The 20,008-nt window shown below is 38.6% G+C and overlaps 1 protein-coding gene across 3 annotated transcripts in view; it reads left to right on the top strand.

Annotated features, from left to right (window-relative positions):
- Positions 1–20,008, top strand: part of RELN (reelin) — a 520,521-nt gene that overhangs the window by 463,316 nt on the left and 37,197 nt on the right. For all 3 annotated transcript variants that reach the window (XM_003825720.5, XM_055114793.2, XM_063606317.1), the window contains exons 48-51: positions 1,089–1,266; positions 3,443–3,636; positions 7,501–7,757; positions 12,225–12,379. In XM_003825720.5, the coding sequence (XP_003825768.3) occupies positions 1,089–1,266; positions 3,443–3,636; positions 7,501–7,757; positions 12,225–12,379 (784 nt within the window). The remainder of the gene's footprint in view (positions 1–1,088; positions 1,267–3,442; positions 3,637–7,500; positions 7,758–12,224; positions 12,380–20,008) is intronic.

Here is a 20,008-nt window from a genome sequence, read left to right as displayed (position 1 = left end):
GGATACCGTATCTTCATTCTTGCTTAGAGATTAGGAACTGAACAATAGCTATCTTGTCAGGAGACAGATGAATTATAATTAACTATATTTTATTTCCTTCTGTGTTTCTGTGATACACTCGAGCCTTGAAAATAACATTAGAAAAGGTTCAGGAGTTGAGTAAGTTCTGACCAAAACTAATACGTCATGAGTATTTTTCTCACTTAGGTCTGAATATATGTAAGGATATGCACTTGTCATTGTTTAATTTATATTGCTATGTTGTTTGCCTAAGAAAGTATGTAGATGTCTGGTCAATTTACCAGAGGTATTTGATGCACAGGCCTATTGTATTACTCTTAGAGAACCTCAGTATACTTGGAATAATTTAAATGAAGGTGTGGGGGTGTGTGTGTGTGTGTGTCTGTGTGTGTGTGTGTCTGTGTGTGTGTCTGTGTGTGTGTGTGTGTCTGTGTGTCTGTGTGAGATTATGCTGTTTAATGGGGAAGTATGAATGAAGATGCTTTCCCCATACACCTGGGAAGTCTTTTTTTGGCTAATGATTTTAGCCCATACCCAGGACGACCCTTGAGATCCCTGAGCCTCCCAGTCCTATATTCATATGCCCTTCCACCCTAAACAGGGAAGTCAGTCTTTTGGTAAGAAGTGACAGTTATTGCCCAAAGTATCTTCTGCTGTTAGCACCATGGCCCCTTGGATTCCTAAGTGGCTCAAAGCCTCTGTTAAAAAGACTAATTTTGTAAATTATTAGGACCCACCAGTTTACTTTGGCAGCTCCCATTGTTTATCAGCCCTTCAGAGCTGTGTGATATGAGATGGGCCTTTAGTAGATTCTTTGAAGTTGCTTCTTTCTCTCCACCTATAACCCTGAATCACTACCTTAGGAAATGTTAGAGTTAGTTAATTCATAGATTATTTGTAACCTAAAGTACAGTTAAGGAGAGCAGGTGTATTCTGGCAAGCTCTCTGAAAATCAGTAACTTTTCATCATCTTGGACTAGGAAAAGAGTAGTCTTCACTAATTTGAGAACAAGCTTGCAGGGGCTTTGTCTGATGTTGACTTTTCCTCTCTCTTGCTCTGCACCCAGCTGTGATGAACAGTGGGGTGGCCTGTACTGTGATGACCCCGAGACCTCTCTTCCAACCCAACTTAAAGACAACTTCAATCGAGCTCCATCCAGTCAGAACTGGCTGACTGTGAACGGAGGGAAATTGAGTACAGTGTGTGGAGCCGTGGCGTCGGGAATGGCTCTCCATTTCAGTGGGGTGAGTGTTTGGCTGCTGGTTACTCATTTCTGCTCCTCTTAAGTTCCTTCCAAATAGTTGACTCTCTTCTGAAGTTTAATGGGCAAATCAAGATGCAGAGTTAGTTACCCTAAATGTACAACCCTGATCTGAACTTGCAACTTTATACAAATCTTTATGCTATAAAGATAACTTTATACTATACTTTATACCAAGTAATTAGAAAATAAATATAGTATAACTTTATGCTATGCTTTATACTAAGGAATCAGAAAATATTAATCATTCCCAGGATTTTTCTACCACAAATCAGTTGAGACTATTTAATTATTCAGGGTAGTGTCAGCACAGGTCATATTTAAGTACATATTACAAAAGAATGTAAGTGAATGTTCATCTTGGAAAAGAGCACTTGTGCAGTCTTCCATCTGCATGGAGCCCTTCTAATTGACAACTCCTGAGCTTGCAACAGATTTTGGATTTAAGGAGCCAAAAATCTGGAAAATGAGCTGCAATGGTTCCTGAATTTATTAACAACAATGAATTATTTTTATAGGTTGTCCAGGAAAGAATAATTATTAGAAATTACTAGATATTTGTATGTGTAGCATATTATCTTGTGAGTGACAGCAGCAAGCTTGGAAACTTTCTTTAGGAAATTTTATAGTCACTCTACTTTTCTGCCAAAGGCGACTCTGTTTAAAATACAATTTCTTGTATACCGTGATTAGATAGACAAATTAATGTTTTAAAATAACAAATTTACTGCCAGCTCTTTATTTCCTTAGCATGCCCTACCTTAGAGTTTACATTTGTGCCAATGAAGTGTATTATTTATATTCAACATTTTAGCTCGAGTAACAAGAAGACATATAGCATATAGGCTTTTTATAATCATCAACACTGAGAAAGACTGCAGTGTTCAGGATACTTTTCCTCACTTAGAACTAAAAGTGAGTTTTTCACATATGTTCAACTAAAAAAAATCCATATATCAACATTAAGAAATTAATACAGATGCCATTAAATTCTGCTAAAGTGTGAATTTAAAACATTACAATAATTAGAGATTATCTGTATAATTATAAAATTTCCAGATGTAGCTATTTTTAAATTTCATATTAAAATAGTCATCTATTTACAGGCGCGGTGGCTCACGCCTGTCATCCCAGCACTTTGGGAGGCCGAGGTGGGCAGATCACCTGAGGTCAGGAGTTCAAGACCAGCCTGGCCAACATGGTGAAACCCCATCGCCATTAAAAATACAAAAATTAGCCGGGTGTGGTAGCACACAACTGTGATCCCAGCTACTCGGGAGGCTGAGGCAAGAGAATCACTTGAACCCAGGAGATGGAGGTTGCAGTGAGCCGAGATTGCACCACTGCACTCCAGCCAGACTGTCTCAAAAAATTAAATAATAATAATCATAATAAAATAGTCATCTCAATATGCTCTTTTCTTAGTGGTTGATTCATTTTTAAAAATCTAATAGTGTCTGAAAATAACTGGAGATAGTTTAATAAAAATAAAGGACAGTTATATTAGTTCCAGCTCTCATCTTGCTTATGAAAAAAAAACAGCCAAGGCAACTTGGAAATGTGTCCTGGGCTGCGATACTCAACCTTGGCCCAAATAAACATTCATATTAAAAAAAAGAAAAAAGAAAAGAGAAAATTATCTTGGAATACATTGTTCTCTGTAAATAAGTCTTGAATGCTGAAATTTCAAAGTTCAGCAAACATGTGCTGGGTACCTACTGTGTACTAGGCAAAATACTAAGAGCTAGCATAGTAAGAAAGAGGGTAAGAAAATCAGTGTTACAATACTATGTGGCTGGTATCACAAAATAAATATTAAAAGAATGGAAATACCAGCACTTTGGGAGGCCGAGGCAGGCAGATCATTTGAGCCCAGGAGTTAAGACCAGCCTGGACAACATAACAAAACCCTGTCTCTACAAAAAATTAGCTAGACATGGAGGCATGTACCTGTAGTCCCAGCCACTTGGGAGGCTGAGGTGGGAGGATCACTTGAACCCAGGAGGTCAAGGCTGCAGTGAGCTGTGATGGTGCCACTGCACTCCAGCCTAGGTGACAGAGCAAGACCCCGTCTCAAAAAAAAAAAAAAATCCATAGAAAATCTATAATCTGCAATCGAGATTCCTTATCACTTTTTTTATTTTACTTCTTTTTCTTAGGGTTGTAGTCGATTGTTAGTCACTGTGGATCTAAACCTCACTAATGCTGAGTTCATCCAATTTTACTTCATGTATGGGTGCCTGATTACACCAAACAACCGTAACCAAGGTGTTCTCTTGGAGTATTCTGTGAATGGAGGCATTACCTGGAACCTGCTCATGGAGATTTTCTATGACCAGTACAGTAAGCCCGGGTTTGTATTCGATTTGATATCTAATAACGAGTACATCGAGCAGAGATTGCTACCAGCAATCAGTCACGGGAGACTGAGGGGGACCTCAGACTTATGCCTCACTAGAGGATGCCTCTGAGACTGAAATGAAGAAGGGTTTCTGAGCTGGATAAATAGCTGGTTTGGGTTTTTATTTTAAGAACAACTAGTTTTCACATCCCAGAATAAGATGAAATATTCTACCACAATGCCAACGGTGAATAAACCCAGTGCAAAAACCCACAGAAATTAACTAGTATAATTAATTTCAGCAATGCTTTGGGAAAATGGAAACAGAAAAATAAATATTTATTTATATAGTGTACACTCCGTTTTTAGAGAATTTTGGACTGGAAAGCAAAGAAACACAATAAAATGTAAATATCCTTAAGAAGCCTAGAGATTATTTTTAAACTCCTTATTTAAAAACCTTGAATAAACACAACGTATGGGTCATTTTTTAAAAAGTACTGAAGGGCCGAAAGCAATGATTATGACCAATTAGAAATGTCAAAGAGTTGTTAAGAAGGAAAATAGCATATTCAGTAAAGTAGGAGGAGGAAGAGGGTAAGAAAAGAGAAGACAGAAAGAATGAGAGAGAGAGAAAGGCAGGGTCCAGGGGGAGGCTGAAGAGAAGAGGAAATAAATATAGCCCAGACAGGAAACACATGCTGGGCATGGTGGCTCACACCTGTAATCCCAGCACTTTGGGAAGCCAAGGCAGGAGGATCACTTGAAGCCAGGAGTTCAAGACCAGCCTGGGCAGCAAAGCAAGACATTTTACCAAAAAAAAAAAAAACTTAAATTACCTGGGTGTGGTGGCATGTGCCTGTAGTCCCAGCTACTCAGGAGGCTGAGGCAAGAGGATTGCTTGAGCTCAGGAGTTTGAGGCTGCAGTAAGCTATGATTGTGGCACTACGCTCTAGCCTGGGTGACAGAGTAAGACCCCATCTTTAAAAAAAAAAAAAAAGGAAACATAGATAATCCTTTAATGCATGCAAGCCAGATACAGGCTAAAATTTGAGTAAAATAAAAAGAATCTTATAAATGATCATTTAAATTCAATATATCAGTTAAGAATAGGTTCAGCTGTCAATGGCAGGAAACACAAAATTACTTAATTTTTCTCTCTCTCCTATGTAAATTACATCCCAAAAAAAAGTACTCCAGGACTACTGTAGTGGCTCCGCAAGCACCAGTGACCCAGGTTCCTCCTGTCTTGTTGTTCTGCCCCACTCAGCATGTGACTTCCATCTCATGGTCCAAAAGGGCCACTAGCTCCCCAACTTCACAGTCCATAGGAAGGAGGTTGGGGCGAGAAGGGTGTGCTCTCTCTTCAAGGACATTTCCTAACAGCTGCACATACTTCCTTTCATATTCCATTAGCTATTGAGTTTAGCCACATAGCCACACCCAGATGCAAGGAAGGCTGGACATGCTGTCTTTATTCTGGGCGACCAGTCACTTGGATGAAAAGGCTCCTATTAGGAAGGAAGAAAGGGAGAATGGCCATTGAGGAAATACCAGCAGTTTTTGCCACAAGCAAAACTTTTAAATCTTCCACTTGCATTAAAGTTGGACACCAATAAAGGAATCCAACTAGAAGCTAAGTGGTACAGAGTACCCTGTGCTCAACTATTAGTAGGAGATAACAGACAAGCCAAGTAAACTGTTTCCTTGGTCTTGATGGAGGAATTTATAAAGACCTCAAGTATGAGTTCCTGAACACTTAAGCAGCATAACGTTAGTGCAAGGAAAAGAGAGTTATGTTTCTGTAGGGTAAAAGCATAACTGTCTAATCTACTTTAGTTCTCTGAAGGGGAATCAAATTGACTGAGGTAGGAAAAGTGGTTATAATTTATTTAGACTTTCAAGTAGCCTTAGGTAAATTTCCATTCCAGAGATGTTTAAAATGTGGTCAAAGACTTATCAGAGAAAATAAAAACTAATTTAGAATTAGGAAAGAAAAAATAGAGATAAAAGATCATTGCTCTGTGTGAAGAAGTGCGACTGTGTGTCCCTCCAGAAACTGACAGATTTCGGATAGTATGTAAACATGCCAAACCAATAGAGGTAAATTTTAGGAACATCTCACAAGATAAGCATACCAAAAAAAAAGGTGCAGGGAAGACAGATGAGCTTCAAAATTGACATAAATGAGGAAATAGACTTCGGAAAAGACTCTGCCTAAAGGGTGATGTCTCCCAGCTGCCAGTACCTGCACAGGTGAGGGTCTAAGATTGATACTTTCTAGACTACACTGTTCTTCCCTAAGACTAAGATCCATTAAGCTATCATGGCCCAAAGGGCGCACAGAATGATGGCATAATAGAAAAAAGTATTTAAAATTCAAGTTGTATAAATCCAACTAAAAGCATCCTACCTGTGAATGAATCTTGGTTGGCCTCCATCTGGAATATTACCTACTATTCTGGCCACTCTACCTCAAGGAAGACAGAAAAAAAAAGGAAGGAAAAATAAAATCAACATGGAGATACTGTATAAACAAAATTAATATAATGAAATCTATTTAATGTGAAAGACAAGAACTAAAACTGTCACTGAAGCCCTCAGTTTCAAGGGCTTCATGGGATAAACTTGGACTGGTTGTCTTGCCTTGGAGTTCTGCAAACACGAAGAGGCATCCCTTGAGGTTAAAGGGAGGTAGATTAGCATAGATTAAAAAAATAAGATGATACTGGCTGGGCATGGTGGCTCATGCCTGTAATCCAGCACTTTGGGAGGCTGAGGTGGGTGGATCACCCGAGGTCAGGAGTTCGAAACCAACCTGGCCAACATGGTGAAACCCTGTCTCTACTAAAAATACAAAAATTATCCAGGCATGTTGGCATGCGCGCCTGTAATCCCAGCTACTCGGGAGGCTGAGGCAGGAGAATTGCTTGCACCCAGGAGGCGGAGGTTGCAGTGAGCCGAGATTGTACCACTGTACTCCAGCGTGGGCAACAGAGTGAGATCTCTGTCTCAAAAAAAAAAAAAAAAAGATACTTTGTGAGGAGGATGGTAAATCTAAGGACATTATCTTCCCCAACAGATTTTATGAGTTATGGATATAAATTCAAGAGGTTGATATGTTCCTGGGTTTTCATGTATAATTGTGATTAAAGGACATTTTAGACCTTATTTCTAGCTAATTCAGTTTTCTGTTGGAGCATGGAGCCACATTTTTCCATGTCTGTCCCTGGTGAGTGAGACAGGGATAGATAGCATGCTGGGCTTGCTAGCCCATGGTTCTCACATGACATTTTCTATGAATATATACAATTTTAAATATTTTCAACAAAGCATATAAACAAAGTCAGTGTCTGCACCATAGACAACTGATAATGGACCTGGTACCCTCAGGCTGAGAACTCAAATGTCCTCCCACAATCCAGTGTCCATACCCCAAGTCACTTGCCAGCACTCATGGAAACAGAGTGAAAACAAGGTGCCAGGGAAGGAAGCAGAAGAAGCCAAGCACTAGGTGACAGAAAAAAGTCAGCATTGGCTTATGTCTACCAAAGTGCATATACTCTAGGCCTACAGATACCCACCAGGTATGCAAAAAACTGTGCAGTCCCTCTAAAGCCTGCCCAGAGACAGAACCAATTGGGAGTTCTGGGATACTTGAATCTGTTCACATTCTATTTCCCCCAATTTAGTGACTACTGAGACTTCATAAAATTAAGCCAGTTAATCATGGTTTTTGAAAATTATTTTAGCTTATGTCCTTCCCTCACCCACCATGTGACATACAGTATCTTATGGCTGGTTGTAAATCTTTTACTCACAGAAGATATTTGACAAGGGTTCTTCCCCACACCCTTCCCCATCATTTTCCTATAGATTTGTGAATATCCTTCTCCCTCCTGATGCTAAAGAGATTGCCACTCGCTTCCGCTGGTGGCAGCCAAGACATGACGGCCTGGATCAGAACGACTGGGCCATTGACAATGTCCTCATCTCAGGCTCTGCTGACCAAAGGACCGTTATGCTGGACACCTTCAGCAGCGCCCCAGTACCCCAGCACGAGCGCTCCCCTGCAGATGCCGGCCCTGTCGGGAGGATCGCCTTTGACATGTTTATGGAAGACAAAACTTCAGGTAAATTATGCACAGCGCTAAATAAAAAGCCCAGTGGAAATGCAGTGGTTTGGATTTGGGTCTTTTCAAAAGAGCAAAATATGGAACCTTTTCAGATGTTCCAGTGGTGTAGAAACACTGAAAAGGGTGTCATCCTTTTGTTCCTCTCAGCCTTCCTAGTTGGCATTTTAACTAAATCTTTTCTTTCATTCAAGCCAGCTAGTGTGTTTTTATATATAGCAATCTATAATTTTATTAACAGGATTTTCTTTTCTTAGAAAATTTTCAGTGTTTCCTGTTTTCTATTTTGGGTAGAAAGCCAAAGATTTCTACCCAAATCTTCTATCCAACAAATGACATTTCCCAGTCATTTGTTTTAGTATCTGAAGACAAATATCTTGTTTTGCTACAGGGCAGACACATTTGTAATGGCATTTCATGTCTTAGGTCATGTCCCAGGTCTTGCTTGTTACCCTTCATTCCCTATAGGGGTATTCAATGATATTGGTGAAGCAGGAAGGACCTCTTTGTACTCCTCTCTTTTTTTTAAGACAGTTTCATTCTTGTTGCCTAGGCTGGAGTACAATGGCACAATCCCAGCTCACTGCAACCTCCGCCTCCCAGGTGCAAGCAATTCTCCTGCCTCAGCCTCCAGAGTAGCTGGGATTACAAGCATGTGCCACCATGCCCAGCTAATTTTGTAATTTTAGTAGAGATGGGGTTTCACCATGTTGGCCAGGCTGGTCTTGAACCCCCAACCTCAGGTGATCTACCCACCTCGGCCTCCCAGTGTGCTGAGATTACAGGCGTGAGCCACCATGCCCGGCCTATCCTCCTCTCATTTTTAATGTCTTGTTTTCATTTCATGACACTATTCTGGTCATCTTTATAAAAAGTGGTGTCTTATATTAAGTATGTATCTTTGCCATGCCACATATTTGTTATACTACATGAAACATGGTATCTTCAGATAAAGCAGTGATATTCATTATATATCCCATACTATCATGTATCTAAACGGTAAAGATTGATATACCATTATGCCAGTATTGATTCAGACAGTGGAACTCTGTCAGACCCAGCTCAGCCCCTAGCAACTTGCATGGAAAAGACAGTCTGGTTCATTTTTACAATAATAAGACTGATAAGAATCTTCTAGAAGAATAGCATGTCCTGGAAAAAAAAAATTGAAACTTGAGGAGTTAAAAAATGTTTAATTTTAGTTAATATTTTCTTGTAAAAGTATACATGTTCAAAATGTGAAACAGAAAATACAGAAAATCCTAAGGATGAAAATAAAAATCACTCAGGGGATAACCATGGTCAATATTTTGGCATATATTCTTAAAGAACTTTTTTTAGCGCATTTACATAAACATATTTTTAACAAAATTATAGTCTTTTTTATTATACTTTAAGTTTTAGGGTACATGTGCACATTGTGCAGGTTAGTTACATATGTATACATGTGCCATGCTGGTGCGCTGCACCCACCAACTCGTCATCCAGCATTAGGTATATCTCCCAATGCTATCCCTCCCCTCTCCCCCCTCCCCACCACAGTCCCCAGAGTATGATATTCCCCTTCCTGTGTCCACGTGATCTCATTGTTCAATTCCCACCTATGAGTGAGAATATGCGGTGTTTGGTTTTTTGTTCATTCTCAGTAAACTATAGTCTTAAATTATATATATTTCATAGCTTCTTTTTTGTTTAGAAATAAATCCTTATTTCCTCATGTCCTTAGATATCTTTGAATATAAAATCTTAGTAGCTATATACTCAATAATAATACTGGATATTTAGGTTAATTTCACTAATTCATTTATTAGTATATCATGTGGCATAATGTGACAGCAAATATTTACTTTGAAACACCCTCGTTTAAAAAAAACTTGTAAATAGAAAAAGCTTAAAATGTCCCTCACCACTACTAAGTGTCATATTCTCTTAAGAAGGTTATTGAAATTTGCTTACATAGATCTGCTTCAGAACTTTGCTTCATTACTCATTTTTTCCTGTATAATGGTTTACATAAGTGAGTTTACAATCAGAGAATAATTTAAACACTGCTTCCATATGAATAAAAGTAAGCACAGACTAGTTATTCAAGTACCTAAAATGCTGATTTGATTTTATGTTTAATTAGCGATATACAATTGAAGGAACAAATTTTCTGGCTCCTATCTGTCTTGCAAAAATGGAGTTCCTAGAAACTGTAACGTGTACATACAGAAGTAGTTTCTAATACTGCAGGAGAGACGGGTGAGTTAGTTAGTCGAGCAATGCAAGCCCTCTTTCATCAGGATTGCAGAGTTCTAGCATAAAATGAAGTATGTACCCCAGAATAAACTGGCTCAGAGTATTCTTATTGGAATTCAAATTTCTGTGCACTTTGACTCTTGAGTCCTGTATCTGTGGTGTTGGACTAAATGTGGCTCCAAATCCCTCACAGTAAAAAAAACAGATAATGGAATTGCAGTCACTATTTGAATCCCAGAGATAAGCTGCTTGTTGTGCGGCATATATACTCAGACAAAATCAAAAAGACACAATATGGGTGAAGGCTGAATTATAGTTATTTGGTCTTTTCTCTGGATCCTCTGAGGCATCAACTGTGCTGCTTCCATAGTGGCTCCAAGCCTCCAGCTGCACCTGTTCAGCTTCCCTGGAAATGCTGGGACTAGCCAGAAGACTTTTAGAAAAGAATTGGACCTATAAAATCAAAGCATATTGTGAATGAGATGCAACATATATTATGGATATGTTTAATTTCTAACTTTTCTGGGATAAAATTAATGTAAAATCACCTCTTCCAGAAGAGAAAAGGAACTGTGAGGGTTGTGGAGGAAGGGGTTAAGAGAGAAAGAGAGAGAGGATCAACACATAAGATGTACTCTGCATTAATCAATTCATAGTCCTACTACTTAGGTTTTCTTTAGACACCTTCAAATCTATTTCTTCAGTAGTATTTTGCTGAGTACATTTCCTCAAAGTGTTAACTGTTAATCAGGTTTAGGAGTCAAGACTTATTAAAAGAAATATCTATCCAGAATACTTGAATATCCATACCTAAATAATCAAATATTAAGAACATTACCAAGGTAAATTTATAACAGTATTATCTTAGAATCCTAATTTCTTAAATAATCTATTTAATAAGATTTTATTTTACTTTTGGCCAAATTAAACATGGCTTCACATTATAGGACTTAAAATTAGCCTTTATAACAAGTTTGTTATAAACTCATTTCTTAAACTCAAAAAACATTTGTTTATCTAATTAAATAGGGTGGTTGCCAGGATCTGGAGAAAGGGGAAATGAGGAATACTTTTTCAGTAGCTATAAAGTTTCTGTCATGCAAAAGAAATAAGTTCTAGAGATCTGCTGTATGACATAGTGTCTATGGTTGACAGGATTATATTGTGCACTGAAAATATGTTAAGAGGATATGTCTCTTGTTAGGTGTTCTAAACAGCAACCCTCCAACAAAAAATAAAAACCACACACACAAAAGAATACAAGGAAATTTTTGGAAGTGATGGATCGATTTGGTGCCCTGCTTGTGGTGATAGTATCATGGGTTGTGCATATTTCCAAAGTCATCAAATGTATATTTAATTTTTTAAAACAAATTTTTTAGAGACAGGGTCTCACTCTGCTGCCCAGGCTGGAGTGCAGTGGCACAATCACAAATCACTGCAGCCCTGAACTCCTGGACTCAAGCAGCCTCCTAAGTAGCTGAGACTATGGGCGTGCACCACCACTCCAGCTAATTTTTTTTTTTAACAGTCAGGATCTCACTATGTTGCCCAGGCTGGCCTCAAGCAATCCTCCCACTTCAGCCTTTCAAAGTGCTGGGATTACAGGCATGAGCCACCATACCCAGCCAAGATGTATGTTTTAAATGTGTGTCATTTTTGTATATCAATTATATCTTGATAAAGCTATAAAAAATTCATTACAAGCTTTTTAGTTACCCAGATAATACTTTCAGAATTTGAGTAGAAGTAGTTAACTCTATTCCCTATCCGGTATTAAAAAAAAAAAAGAAAATGACCAGCCCAGTGCAATTGTGATTCTTCATGATTCTTTCCTAATAAACAAGACACTGTAAATAAAATTTTAAAAATTAAATTAAAAATCATCTCTACTTCTTTATATGCTACCTAAAAAGTTAAATATCTGTCAAAAAATTAGTTATTTCCTTTTGATTTTCATTTACAATGTGTATAATATACTTTTTTTCATGTGTAGACTAATATCTATAGTTGCATGTGTACTAATATCAGACAAAGGGCATATATCTCAATCCTCCTAGTATTTATGTTCCTGAAACAATGTATTTACATTAGTGTTTTGTCTATAGAGTGTATATAATATGAGCAGTTTCTACTTAAAATAATTCTATGTCTTGCTTAAAGTGAAAATTTGCTTCAAGTATTTTTGTCACAAATTTGTCATAAAATTTTGTTTTTTGTTTTAAGTGAATGAGCACTGGCTATTCCATGATGATTGTACAGTAGAAAGATTCTGTGACTCCCCTGATGGTGTGATGCTCTGTGGCAGTCATGATGGACGGGAGGTGTATGCAGTGACCCATGACCTGACTCCCACTGAAGGCTGGATTATGCAATTCAAGGTGAAATGTTATGATCTTGATTGTATAAACAACCATACATTAGCAATATAACAAATCAAAAATATCAGAGCAAAGATGATCTAATATTTCATTGACTTAGTATATACTTTGAAAAGTAAAATTTACTATTAAACTAATATACAACTCAACTATACGTTGCTTAATGATTAAAAGTATTTTATTTCTGAACTATTTCAAGTTGAAACTTTTTTTCATTTTTTTTTTATTATACTTTAAGTTTTGGGATACATGTGCAGAACATGCAGGTTTGTTACATAGGTATACATGTGGCATGGTGGTTTGCTGCACCCATCAAACCGTCATCTACATTAGGTATTTCTCCTAATGCTCTCCCTCCCCCACTCCCCAACAGGCCCCACAGTGTGTGATGTTCCCCTGCCTGTGGCAATGTGTTCTCATTGTTTAACTCCCACCTATGAGTGAGAACATGCGGTGTTTGGTTTTCTGTCCTTGTGATAGTTTGCTGAGAATGATGGTTTCCAGCTTCATCCATGTCCCTGCAAAGGACATGAACTCATCTTTTTTATGGTTGCATAGTATTCCATGGTGTATATGTGCCACATTTTCTTTATCCAGTCTATCATTGATGGGCATTTGGGTTGGTTCCAAGTCTTTGCTATTGTGAACAGTGCCACAGTAAACATACGTGTGCATGTATCTTTATAGTAGAATGATTTATAATCCTTTGGGTATATACCCAGTAATGGGATTGCTGGGTGCAATGGTATTTCTAGTTCTAGATCCTTGAGGAATTGCCACACTGTCTTCCACAATGGTTGCACTACTTTACACTCCCACCAACAGTGTAAAAGCATTCCTATTTCTCCACAGCCTCTCTAGCATCTGTTGTTTCCTGACTTTTTAATGATCGCCATTCTAACTGGTGTGAGATGGTATCTCAATGTGGTTTTGATTTGCATTTCTCTAATGACCAGTGATGATGAGCATTTTTTCAAGTTTGTTGGCCACATAAATGTCTTCTTTTGAGAAGTGTCTGTTCATATCCTTCGACCACTTTTTGATGGTTTTTTTTTTCTTGTAAATTTCTTTAAGGTCTTTGTAGATTCTGGATATTAGCCCTTTGTCAGATGGATAGATTGCAAATTTTTCTCCCATTCTGTTGCCTATTCACTCTAATAGTTTCTTTTGCTGTGCAGGAGCTCTTTAGTTTAATTAGATCCTACTGGTCTATTTTGGCTTTTGTTGCCATTGCTTTTGGTGTTTTAGTCATTAAGTCTTTGCCCATGCTTATGTCCTGAAAGGTATTGCCTGGGTTTTCTTTTAGGATTTTTATGGTTTTAGGTCTTAACATTTAAATCTTTAATCCATCTTGAGTTAATTTTTGAATAAGGTGTAAGGAAGGAATCCAGATTCAGCTTTTTGCATATGGCTAGCCAGTTTTCCCAACACCATTTATTAAATAGGGAATGCTTTCCCCATTGCTTGTTTTTGTCAGGTTTGTCAAAGATCAGATGGTTGTAGATGTGTGGTGTTATTTCTGAGGCCTCTGTTCTGTTCTATTGGTCTATATAACTGTTTTGGTACCAGTACCATGCTGTTTTTGTTACTGTTGCCTTATAGTATACTTTGAAGTCAGGTAGCATGATGCCTCCAGGTTTGTTCTTTTTGCTTAGGATTGTCTTGGCTATGCAGGCTCTTTTCTGGTTCCATGTGAAATTTAAAGTAGTTTTTCCAATTCTGTGAAGAAAGTCAATAGTAGCTTGATGGGGATAGCATTGAATCTATAAATTACTTTGGGCAGTATGGCCATTTTCACGATATTGGTTCTTCCTAACCATGGGCATAGAATGTTTTTCCATTTGTTTGCATCCTCTCTTATTTCCTTGAGCACTGGTTTGTAGCTCTCCTTGAAGAGGTCCTTCATATCCCTTTTAAGTTGTATTATTCGTAAGTATTTTGTTCTCTTTGTAGCAATTGTGAATGGAAGTTCACTCATGATTTGACTCTCTGTCTGTTATTGGTGTACAGAAATGCTTGTGATTTTTGCATATTGATTTTGTATCCTGAGACTTTGCTGAAGTTGCTTATCAGCTTAAGGAGATTTTGGGCTGAGACAATGGGGTTTTCTTTTTTTTTTTTTTTTGCTGGGTTTTCTATTTGTTTGTTTGTTTGTTTGTTTGTTTTTATTATACTTTTAAGTTTTAGGGTACATGTGCACATTGTGCAGGTTAGTTACATATGTATACATGTGCCATGCTGGTGCGCTGCACCCACTAACTCATCATTTAGCATTAGGTATATCTCCCGATGCTATCCCTCCCCCCTCCCACCACCCCACAACAGTCCCCAGAGTGTGATATTCCCCTTCCTGTGTCCATGTGATCTCATTGTTCAGTTCCCACCTATGAGTGAGAATATGCGGTGTTTGGTTTTTTGTTCTTGCGATAGTTTACTGAGAATGATGATTTCCAATTTCATCCATGTCCCTACAAAGGACATGAACTCATCATTTTTTATGGCTGCATAGTATTCCATGGTGTATATGTGCCACATTTTCTTAATCCAGTCTATCATTGTTGGACATTTGGGTTGGTTCCAAGTCTTTGTTATTGTGAATAATGCCGCAATAAACATACGCGTGCATGTGCCTTTATAGCAGCATGATTTATAGTCCTTTGGGTATATACCCAGTAATGGGATGGCTGGGTCAAATGGTATTTCCAGTTCTAGATCCCTGAGGAGTCACCACACTGACTTCCACAATGGTTGAACTAGTTTACAGTCCCACCAACAGTGTAAAAGTGTTCCTATTTCTCCACATCCTCTCCAGCACCTGTTGTTTCCTGACTTTTTAATGACTGCCATTCTAACTGGTGTGAGATGGTAACTCATTGTGGTTTTGATTTGCATTTCTCTGATGGCCAGTGATGATGAGCATTTTTTCATGTGTTTTTTTGGCTGCATAAATGTCTTCTTTTGAGAAGTGTCTGTTCATGTCCTTTGCCCACTTTTTGATGGGGTTGTTTGTTTTTTTCTTGTAAATTTGTTTGAGTTCATTGTAGATTCTGGATATTAGCCCTTTGCCAGATCAGTAGATTGCAAAAATTTTCTCCCATTCTGTAGGTTGCCTGTTCACTCTGATGGTAGTTTCTTTTGCTGTGCAGAAGCTCTTTAGTTTAATTAGATCCCATTTGTCAATTTTGGCTTTTGTTGCCATTGCTTTTGGTGTTTTAGACATGAAGTCCTTGCCCATGCCTATGTCCTGAATGGTAATGCCTAGGTTTTCTTCTAGGGTTTTTATGGTTTTAGGTCTAACGTTTAAGTCTTTAATCCATCTTGAATTGATTTTTGTATAAGGTGTAAGGAAGGGATCCAGTTTTAGCTTTCTACATATGGCTAGCCAGTTTTCCCAGCACCATTTATTAAATAGGGAATCCTTTCCCCATTTCTTGTTTTTCTCAGGTTTGTCAAAGATCAGATAGTTGTAGATATGCGGCGTTATTTCTGAGGGCTCTGTTCTGTTCCATTGATCTATATCTCTGTTTTGGTACCAGTACCATGCTGTTTTGGTTACTGTAGCCTTGTAGTATAGTTTGAAGTCAGGTAGTGTGATGCCTCCAGCTTTGTTCTTTTGGCTTAGGATTGACTTGGCGATGTGGGCTCTTTTTTGGTTCCACATGAACTTTAAAGTAGTTTTTTCCAATTCTGTGAAGAAAGTCATTGGTAGCTTGATGGGGATGGCATTGAATCTGTAAATTACCTTGGGCAGTATGGCCATTTTCACAATATTGATTCTTCCTACCCATGAGCATGGAATGTTCTTCCATTTCTTTGTATCCTCTGTTATTTCATTGAGCAGTGATTTGTAGTTCTCCTTGAAGAGGTCCTTCACGTCCCTTGTAAGTTGGATTCCTAGGTATTTTATTCTCTTTGAAGCAATTGTGAATGGGAGTTCACTCATGATTTGGCTCTCTGTTTGTCTGTTGTTGGTGTATAAGAATGCTTGTGATTTTTGTACATTGATTTTGTATCCTGAGACTTTGCTGAAGTTGCTTATCAGCTTAAGGAGATTTTGGGCTGAGACAGTGGGGTTTTCTAGATATACAATCATGTCGTCTGCAAACAGGGACAATTTGACTTCCTCTTTTCCTAATTGAATACCATTTATTTCCTTCTCCTGCCTAATTGCCCTGGCCAGAACTTCCAACACTATGTTGAATAGGAGTGGTGACAGAGGGCATCCCTGTCTTGTGCCAGTTTTCAAAGGGAATGCTTCCAGTTTTTGCCCATTCAGTATGATATTGGCTGTGGGTTTGTCATAGATAGCTCTTATTATTTTGAAATACGTCCCATCAATACCTAATTTATTGAGAGTTTTTAGCATGAAGGGTCGTTGAATTTTGTCAAAGGCTTTTTCTGCATCTATTGAGATAATCAAGTGGTTTTTGTCTTTGGCTCTGTTTGTATGCTGGATTACATTTATTGATTTGCGTATATTGAACCAGCCTTGCATCCCAGGGATGAAGCCCACTTGATCATGGTGGATAAGCTTTTTGATGTGCTGCTGGATTCGGTTTGCCAGTATTTTATTGAGGATTTTTGCATCAATGTTCATCAAGGATATTGGTCTAAAATTCTCTTTTTTTGTTGTGTCTCTGCCTGGCTTTGGTATCAGGATGATGCTGGCCTCATAAAATGAGTTAGGGAGGATTCCCTCTTTTTCTATTGATTGGAATAGTTTCAGAAGGAATAGTACCAGTTCCTCCTTGTACCTCTGGTAGAATTCGGCTGTGAATCCATCTGGTCCTGGACTCTTTTTGATTGGTAAGCTATTGATTATTGCCACAATTTCAGCTCCTGTTATTGGTCTATTCAGAGATTCAACTTCTTCCTGGTTTAGTCTTGGGAGAGTGTATGTGTGGAGGAATTTATCCATTTCTTCTAGATTTTCTAGTTTATTTGTGTAGAGGTGTTTGTAGTATTCCCTGATGGCAGTTTGTATTTCTGTGGGATCGGTGGTGATATCCCCTTTATCATTTTTTATTTCGTCTATTTGATTCTTCTCTCTTTTTTTCTTTATTAGTCTTGCTAGCGGTCTATCAATTTTGTTGATCCTTTCAAAAAACCAGCTCCTGGATTCATTAATTTTTTGAAGGGTTTTTTGTGTCTCTATTTCCTTCAGTTCTGCTCTGATTTTAGTTATTTCTTGCCTTCTGCTAGCTTTTGAATGTGTTTGCTCTTGCTTTTCTAGTTCTTTTAATTGTGATGTTAGGGTGTCAATTTTGGATCTTTCCTGCTTTCTCTTGTGGGCATTTAGTGCTATAAATTTCCCTCTACACACTGCTTTGAATGTGTCCCAGAGATTCTGGTATGTTGTGTCTTTGTTCTCATTGGTTTCAAAGAACATCTTTATTTCTGCCTTCATTTCGTTATGTACCCAGTAGTCATTCAGGAGCAGATTGTTCAGTTTCCATGTAGTTGAGCGGTTTTGAGTGAGATTCTTAATCCTGAGTTCTAGTTTGATTGCACTGTGGTCTGAGAGATAGTTTGTTATAATTTCTGTTCTTTTACATTTGCTGAGGAGAGCTTTACTTCCCAGTATGTGGTCAATTTTGGAATAGGTGTGGTGTGGTGCTGAAAAAAATGTATATTCTGTTGATTTGGGGTGGAGAGTTCTGTAGAAGTCTATTAGGTCCGCTTGGTGCAGAGCTGAGTTCAATTCCTGGGTATCCTTGTTGACTTTCTGTCTCGTTGATCTGTCTAATGTTGACAGTGGGGTGTTAAAGTCTCCCATTATTAATGTGTGGGAGTCTAAGTCTCTTTGTAAGTCACTCAGGACTTGCTTTATTAATCTGGGTGCTCCTGTATTGGGTGCATATATATTTAGGATAGTTAGCTCTTCTTGTCAAATTGATCCCTTTACCATTATGTAATGGCCTTCTTTGTCTCTTTTGATCTTTGTTGGTTTAAAGTCTGTTTTATCAGAGACTAGGATTGCAACCTCTGCCTTTTTTTGTTTTCCATTTGCTTGGTAGATCTTCCTCCATCCTTTTATTTTGAGCCTATGTGTGTCTCTGCACATGAGATGGGTTTCCTGAATACAGCACACTGATGGGTCTTGACTCTTTATCCAATTTGCCAGTCTGTGTCTTTTAATTGGAGCATTTAGTCCATTTACATTTAAAGTTAATATTGTTATGTGTGAATTTGATCCTGTCATTATGATGTTAGCTGGTGATTTTGCTCGTTAGTTGATGCAGTTTCTTCCTAGTCTGGATGGTCTTTACATTTTGGCATGATTTTGCAGTGGCTGGTACCGGTTGTTCCTTTCCATGTTTAGTGCTTCCTTCAGGAGCTCTTGTAAGGCAGGCCTGGTGGTGACAAAATCTCTCAGCATTTGCTTGTCTGTAAAGTATTTTATTTCTCCTTCACTTATGAAGCTTAGTTTGGCTGGATATGAAATTCTGGGTTGAAAATTCTTTTCTTTAAGAGTGTTGAATATTGGCCCCCACTCTCTTCTGGCTTGTAGGGTTTCTGCCGAGAGATCCGCTGTTAGTCTGATGGGCTTCCCTTTGTGGGTAACCCGACCTTTCTCTCTGGCTGCCCTTAACATTTTTTCCTTCATTTCAACTTTGGTGAATCTGACAATTATGTGTCTTGGAGTTGCTCTTCTCGAGGAGTATCTTTGTGGCGTTTTCTGTATTTCCTGAATCTGAACGTTGGCCTGCCTTGCTAGATTGGGGAAGTTCTCCTGGATAATATCCTGCAGAGTGTTTTCCAACTTGGTTCCATTCTCCCCATCACTTTCAGGTACACCAATCAGACGTAGATTTGGTCTTTTCACATAGTCCCATATTTCTTGGAGGCTTTGCTCATTTCTTTTTATTCTTTTTTCTCTAGACTTCCCTTCTCGCTTCATTTCATTCATTTCATCTTCCATCACTGATACCCTTTCTTCCAGTTGATCGCATCAGCTCCTGAGGCTTCTGCATTCTTCACGTAGTTCTCGAGCCTTGGTTTTCAGCTCCATCAGCTCCTTTAAGCACTTCTCTGTATTGGTTATTCTAGTTATACATTCTTCTAAATTTTTTTCAAAGTTTTCAACTTCTTTGCCTTTGGTTTGAATGTCCTCTCGTAGCTCAGAGTAATTTGATCGTCTGAAGCCTTCTTCTCTCAGCTCGTCAAAGTCATTCTCCATCCAGCTTTGTTCCGTTGCTGGTGAGGAACTGCGTTCCTTTGGAGGAGGAGAGGCGCTCTGCTTTTTAGAGTTTCCAGTTTTTCTGTTCTGTTTTTTCCCCATCTTTGTGGTTTTTATCTACTTTTCGTCTTTGATGATGGTGATGTACAGATGGGTTTTTGGTGTGGATGTCCTTTCTGTTTGTTAGTTTTCCTTCTAACAGACAGGATCCTCAGCTGCAGGTCTGTTGGAGTACCCTGCTGTGTGAGGTGTCAGTGTGCCCCTGCTGGGGGGTGCCTCCCAGTTAGGCTGCTCGGGGGTCAGGGGTCAGGGACCCACTTGAGGAGGCAGTCTGCCCGCTCTCAGATCTCCAGCTGCGTGCTGGGAGAACCACTGCTCTCTTCAAAGCTGTCAGACAGGGACATTTAAGTCTGCAGAGGTTACTGCTGTCTTTTTTTTTGTCTGTGCCC

The sequence above is a fragment of the Pan paniscus genome, chromosome 6 (genome assembly GCF_029289425.2).
Source record: "Pan paniscus chromosome 6, NHGRI_mPanPan1-v2.0_pri, whole genome shotgun sequence".
In the NCBI taxonomy this organism is placed as follows: Eukaryota; Metazoa; Chordata; class Mammalia; order Primates; family Hominidae; genus Pan; species Pan paniscus.
This window is presented reverse-complemented; position numbering and strand designations above follow the sequence as displayed.